A 7,477-nucleotide genomic window follows, 5' to 3' on the forward strand; every position below is an offset into this window, starting at 1 on the left:
AAAGCGTAATTGTTACTAAATGAATAAATTGAAGTTAACATCCTGTTAATGTGAGGAATGTACTTATTATTACGTAACTAAACTAACAACGCTTTCTAGCCATGCCAACAATTTCACTTTTGTTATCAACAACTTTAATCTATATGTATTAATAACTATATTTTTTATTGTTTTGCTTAGGATCAGGAATGTAATTTTGGCAACAAAATCATGATAGATAAGTCAATAACACTATTTTGTGGTACTATCTTATCATTTATCTATTCTGAGGGGATTTATTTGCCATTCTTCCTATTTGATGTTTTAATTTATTATTTAAGAAGATTTTCCATTCACTGCATCCAAATCTTGTGTCGTGGATATATTTATATATATATATATATGTATATATTTATACAGTATATATCATATAATTTCCCTCACACCACATCTTTAATTTTAATGTTATTAGTTGGCCAATATCAGAATTCAAAACTAAAGATAAAGATCCAAAGGCCACATTGTCTAATATTGGGAATGTAGTTCAGCTCATCTGCAATTCTATGGCCTTCTCCTTCGTTACATACGAACGGATTACAGTGAAATAAAAGCCAGTTACATAAACCAACACACATACAGTCAATGACGTGGTCGTCACCGCCCAATCTATAACCCAACTGTATATTTATCTGGACATTTGATAATTACGTACCATATTATTTGCGTGCTACAATATTATTCACATTTTTAACAGTTGGAAGGCTCATCTTGTAGAAGAATATAAAAGGAAAAAACTTTAACATTATAAACAATAAATGAGGTGATTTTTCTTGGAAACAAATAAATATGGTGATTAATTGAAATTCAAGAGGAATAGACCTAATTAATTGTGGAAAATTAGATGCAGGGCCGTGGAACATTTTGCTGGGAAGGGGCATAATCAGCGTGAGGTGTGAAGATAGGTATAAGTGTGGATCTCTTTGTTCAACGACGATGGGCCGTGGTGGAGCCCACGCCTTCGCCTTACTTTTTCCACACCTCACCATTTGTCTGATCCTGGCATCTCCAATGGATCTTCCCAATCTCCGACCAGTGTCACATTTCATTGGTCCACGTTTCCACTCTTCTCCATTACCGGATCGCTTCGTCTTTATTCCACCCTCCCCTGCTCGGCCACTCCCCTCCAATTATTTCAAGGATCAACCCTTTACAAGCAACCCACCCCACCCTTGCCTACGTGTCTATTTCCTGATTGGGCCCATGCTAACTCGCTTGAACCGGCTCGCACCCTAGTATCCCCTCTTAATTGACGCGTACAAATGGAGACCTTTATCCATTCGCACCAAAGCCCCTTATTATTATTATTATAAATAAAAGGCGCCATCACTGAGTTGGACAAAATGAAAACTTCGCCAAAGCACTTACTAGGAAACAGAGTGCGAGAGAAGGATAGAGATAGAGAGAGAGAGAGCAAGGGATTGATACATAGATAGAGAGAGACGCGCGCACAGAGACCCAGATTAACGCATCTCTGGGGCTTCCGGTTTGTCATTCCCCAATGGCTTCTAGGAAAAGCTTCCTCTCCAGGTCAAGTTACATATTCCCAGAAACCTCAGAGACCCAATTCGACGCCAAATCCTCCGAGGGTACGTTGGAATTTGATGAAGCTGACATCTGGAATGTCTCCGGTGACGTGTCGGAGAGCAAGAAGGTCGTGTCGAGCTCTCGATCGGGTTTGAAGATACCTTCCAGGAAGGTGGACGGTGGTGGCAAAGTGAACCCGGGAGGATCGGCCTCGTTACCTTTGAACATACCGGACTGGTCCAAAATTCTGAAGGAGGAGCATAGACAGCACCGGAAGGAGCAGAGGGACGATAGCGTAGACGATGAAGACCGGGGCGATCAGGACGGAGAAATGAAGATACCTCCGCACGAGTACCTGGCCAGGACCAGAGGGGCTTCTCTGTCTGTGCACGAGGGGATCGGGAGGACCCTCAAAGGCCGAGACCTGCGCAGGGTCAGAAATGCCATTTGGAAGAAAGTGGGGTTTGAAGATTAGTGTTAGGTTGCGCATCACAGTCATTGGAGTATAGAGATAGTGATCGGGAAGCGATATTTTTTTCTTCTGGCGATTTTGACTTAGGCGACCGTGAGATCATCCAATGGCTGGTATCTAGCTATCTCTGTTTCGGAAAACATCCTCGTGCTCTGTTTTTCTTTGACATTTTCTTTTTCTTTTGCCTAGTTCCTGTATATATGACTAGCTGGGTTGTGCGACTGTTCAAGTAGGAGAAGTTAAGGAGCTATGAGTATTGACAATGAGCCTCCTTGATTTTGTGTGTACAGGATTTTAAAACAGGGACCAGTCGTCTCGTCGAGCTTGTGTGAGTGCTCTTTTAAGTTGCATCATGAAACAACTCTATATTCATAACTATGATTGAAATTTTCATTTTGGGGTAAAGAATATGGAAAAGCAATAGAATACTGAAATGATGAGAAGAGAAAGCACGAAACTGAAGGGGGTTTGGGAAGGACGGGTGGAATGGGAAGGAGAGAGAGACGCAATGAGGAAGATGGGAACGTAGAAGTCGGAGTTTTGGGTTGGCTTTGGTGAGAAAAATACTGCTCAGCTGCAACACATGCCTTAGAGTAAAATTCAGGTGATGGCCTTTTCTGGGTTAAGAATACTAAGGCCTATACGGTTCCATCCAACAAAACTAAAAAAAAAAAAAATATAATATCATCCTTTAAATTGCTTTTTATCTGACGCCATGGATAGAGTGTGTGTGTGAGAGAGAGAAAGAGAGAGAATGAATAACATTGACGGATGATCGAATTGAAAATAATGAATATGCAGTTCTACTCCATTACTAATATTGATTTAAAATATAAATAATTTAATAATTATAAAAAAAATTTCATTTTATATTTTATATTTATTAACTTGAATTATTGTATTTGTAAATTTATAATTTTTTTTCATGCTCATCATAAATTAAAATTAAGAATAAAAAAATATTATTGACAGAGGATCGAATTAAAAATAATGATTTTGCATTTCTACTCCATTACTAATCTAGATTTAAAAGATAAATAATTTAATAGTTATAAAAAAAATCTTCATTTTGTCTTTTATATTTATTAACTTGAATTATTGTATTTGTAAATTTATAAAATTTTTCATGCTCATCATAAATTAAAATTAAGAATAAAAAAACATTATTGACAGAGGATCGAATTGAAAATAATGATTATGCATTTCTACTCCATTACTAATCTTGGTTAAAAATATGGATAATTTAATAATTATAAAAAAATCTTCATTTTATCTTTTATATTTATTAACTTAAATTATTATACTTGTAAATTTTTTCATGCTCATCATAAATTAAAATCAAGAATAAAAGAATCTATATATATTTCCGCGAGGATAGAGATTTTATTAAGGAAAAATTACTGTGAGGTCTCACTTAATATAATTAATTATTCAAGATGCATTGACTATTAAACTTAGGCTCCTAAGCTCAATTGTTAATGAATTTTGAAATAGTTAATTGTATTAAATATAATTTATATATAATTCTCTCTTTTATTAATATATAAATTATTATTTAAAATTATTTATATTTTAGATGGATAATCAATTCACCAATTTTTCGTGATAAGATTTCCGCCATTCCTGCAATTTTGCCAAGATTGATTATTTCTCACGACCTTGATAAAGTTAAAATTTTTTATTTGATAGTTGATATAATATAAGATTTTCACAGAATTAATCATACATGCTTAATACTAAAATTGATCTAATTGGAATGTCAAAAAAGCAATAGAGTTCATTTGATATTTACATACTTAGTTTTAAAGTTATATTTGTTTGATAAAGTTTTTGATAGTTAATTTGACTTTCATTATAACTGCGCCTTAATAATTTGTGAGTAAGAATTTGTAATTTGTGGGTCAAATTTTTTATTTAATACTTGATACTGTATACCATAAAATCTTTATGGAGTTAGTTACACCTACTCAAAGTTGTAATTGATTTATTTAGGATGTAAAATTGGTAATTCACTCTTTAATTATAACCTTGAGTGGGTATAATTAACTTCATGTTATATCAATCATTTAACAAGAAATTTGGCTTGCAAATTATGATTTTTTTTCAGTTAGGAGCCTATAATATACATTTTTCTAATGATTCTTATAATGTTTCAACCTTTTAATTTTAATTTTCATTTTTTTAGATCATTGACTTATACATAAATTAAGAAATATTTCAATATCTTAAATTCATGAAATTGTAAATTTTTAAATTTTTAAAAAATATAACTATGACATTTTTCTTCAGAAAATAATAAAAATACGAAATTTCACATTTTCTGGATTTCAAGATGTTGAAATATTTTTTATTTTATGCAGAAATTAGTAATACAAAGAAAAAAAATGAAAATGGAAAAATGGAGCATTACAAAAGATATTGGATGAAGACACATTAGAGACTTTAGCCCAATTTTTACTTATAAATTATGAAATTTTAAGTGTAAGTGAAAGCCAAATTAATAAGGCATTATTGTTTTTATATTTCAATCTTAAATTACACTCAAGCCTTAAAAAACTTAACTATATTTTCTAAATTTAAATAAGCTTGTTTGTAAATGTATTTCTTCACACAAAACCTATTCTGCAATTTTCCCACCGTCTCTCCGCTACTTCGTTTTCATATAGTTTGAGGTATCTTCCCCGCCCCACTTCTCCAGAGTTACTGTTTATTGATATAATGTTTTATATTTTAAATTTTATAATATGATAGAATAATGAGTTTTATTATATCATTTATCAAATAAATTAATTTTCTCTGTACTCTATATAAATATTTTGTGAAAGATATTCAGGCTATTATTATCCATGTAAAATTAAGGGCATAGGAACTCAGTAAGAAGAAAAAATTACTTTCTCTTGCTGCTTCTCATCTCTCCATTTTCTCGACGAGGATTCTCTCATTTCCCTTTTCATCCTCCTCTCCTCTCTTCCTTTTTTAACCATTAAATCAAAATTTAGATAATTTAGATCTGATCTATAAAATTATTATTGAAATGTTAAATTATAAGAAAATACAAAATATTAAAATTCACACTGCTAAAATTTAAAAAGAACAATTAAAAAATTACATACCATATATATATATATATATAATATAAGCATAACATGCCAAGGCAATACACAGTACACATACTCTTTTCGTGAATTTTCTTCTTTTTGTTTGTTTTGTTTGTTTAAATCAGATCACATCGGGGATCTGGATCCTCTCAGCATCAGCATGGCTCAGAGTCTCAATTTAACCCTTTTCGTACTTTGCTACATCATTCTATATTAAAATAATTTAATTTTAAAAAAATAATTCTTTTTTTAGATTTTTCGTTTTTTATTTTCAAAACTTATTTTAAAAAAATTATCTTACATATTTTTGTGAAGAGACTTATTATCTAGCTTGTTTAAATTTTGATATGATTTATTTAATAAAAACTTATTTAAAATAAATTTATAAAGTAAGTATATAATTTGTCATATTTAAATTTTAGCCTGATTTATTTGAGTAAGGATCTATTCAAACTCTAACATGACATATTTAATAAAATAATTTTTTAAAGTAAAAAATAAAAAAATGTTAAAAAAAGAATTATTTTTTAAAATTATTTGTTCAATACGTAATAATGTGGCAAAGCATGAAACATTAAATATGGATCCTCGAGGCTAAATTAAGATGCTGAGGGATGCTGTGACAAATCGATGCCGAGGGATGCGGATCCCCTGTATCGGTGGTACAGGCATGACGTGACAAATGAATTGACATGAATTGGACCAAAAAAAGGGTCTTCAACAAAAAGCATAGCCTTCCCATAAAAAAACGTAGAAAAATGGAGGCGGTGTTGTGATGAACACTGAAAGCTTGTGATTCATGTTTATAGTTTTTCACTGAATATTTTTTAAATAATTAAATAATTAATCTGATATCCCGATATCCGCGACGAAGGAATTAGGAATTAAATAATAATTAATATATTTCATGGGAATTAATCCGACGCCATCAAACAAGGGGCGCTGCTGCTTGATTTTTCCGTCTGCTCCACTCTTCAATTCCCTTCCACTATGCTTTTCCAGTTTCTTGTCCCGCCATACCTTTTTCATATCACGATACACACAGTTTTTTTAAAATTTTACTTCATATAAAATATATCACATCAGATAGATGGGGTGTATATTTTTTTAATTACATCCTAGTTTTATTGAATAATTAATGATAATATTTTGAATAATTTAAATATTATACTTGCTCTTGTTTCATTTATAAAACATATTTTAAAATGTTAATTTAATCTCATTTATAAGTCATGGTGTAATTTTTTTAAATAATATTTAAAAAATATTTTTAAAATTACCCTTAGGAACATGGCATCACTTTTTAGATTTGTTATACATGAGTATATTTAAAATTTTACACACTTTTTTTTTTTATTTTTTTATTAATATTAATGAGGTTGATAGAAATAACTTATAAAGAGAATTGGATGAGTATTTATTACAGTTAAGGGTATGATTGGAAAAATGTGTAAATTTTTTTAAAAAAATAAGATTTTTACTAATTTTTTTAAAATAAAAGATAATTAACAATAACTTATATTGTGATGAAAATGAAATATATCTATTCCATGAATTTAGATCCTTTACAGTGAAGTAAGGAGGGCAAAGACACAAAGCAAACTCCACCTCTAATATGTAAATTTCTTTATCTCTTTCTACCAAGGTATTAAAAACTAAATTGATCATTAAACCGATTAAAACACTAGTTCGATGGTTAAAATTGTAATTGAATTATAATCAAACTAATCATAAATAAATAAGTATTTAATTAAACTAGCCAAGATACCAGTTTAACAATTTAGTTTATTAGTTCAACCAAGAAGGTTCACCTAAGTTTATATATAATGCTTTCTATTGCTAGAAGGTAAAAAGAAGTGAAATCCCTAAAAATAATAATTTTTATTACTTATTACATTTTTTCCTCCTAATATTTTTTTCTTTGTTTTTTCTTCCATCTAATTAAGAGGTACTAATTATTTGGAAGGGTTAAATGGTAACTTGGACTTTAAACTATAAGTTTAGGTAAGGGTGTTCACGGATGAGATAGGATTGGGATATCCCCATCCTATGGCCCGTCTCATCCATCAACCTTGACTTCTCTTAAAAGACCCCTTTCTGGGATTCATGATTCTCCCACTTCTTCCAAGAAGCTTGTCGATGCTAGAGCCTACCTCAGTGTTGCCATGACCAATAAGAACACTTGCTTGGAAGTCTCAACTCTGCTACCAGATCCCTCAAGCTTGTTCTTATTGACTCTACCATCAAAACCTACAAATATGTTAGCAATTCTCTCTTCATGCTCCCTAAGTCAAGTGAACCACAATCTCACACAATTAATATTATATAATTCTCTGAGTTCAAT

General features: G+C 31.0%; 1 protein-coding gene across 1 annotated transcript; it reads left to right on the top strand.

Annotated features, from left to right (window-relative positions):
• Window positions 1–1,392: 1,392 nt before the first annotated feature.
• LOC129310119 (protein S40-4-like) lies at window positions 1,393–2,410 on the top strand. The gene is made up of 2 exons (XM_054951981.1): window positions 1,393–2,148; window positions 2,326–2,410. The coding sequence occupies exon 1, from the start codon at window positions 1,538–1,540 to the stop codon at window positions 2,036–2,038; it is 501 nt and encodes a 166-aa protein (XP_054807956.1). The 5' UTR covers window positions 1,393–1,537; the 3' UTR covers window positions 2,039–2,148; window positions 2,326–2,410.
• The last annotated feature ends 5,067 nt before the right edge of the window (window positions 2,411–7,477 follow it).

This window comes from Prosopis cineraria, unplaced genomic scaffold, assembly GCF_029017545.1.
Source record: "Prosopis cineraria cultivar Desert tree isolate PC_DT_omini unplaced genomic scaffold, ASM2901754v1 PC1, whole genome shotgun sequence".
Classification (NCBI taxonomy): Eukaryota; Viridiplantae; Streptophyta; class Magnoliopsida; order Fabales; family Fabaceae; genus Prosopis; species Prosopis cineraria.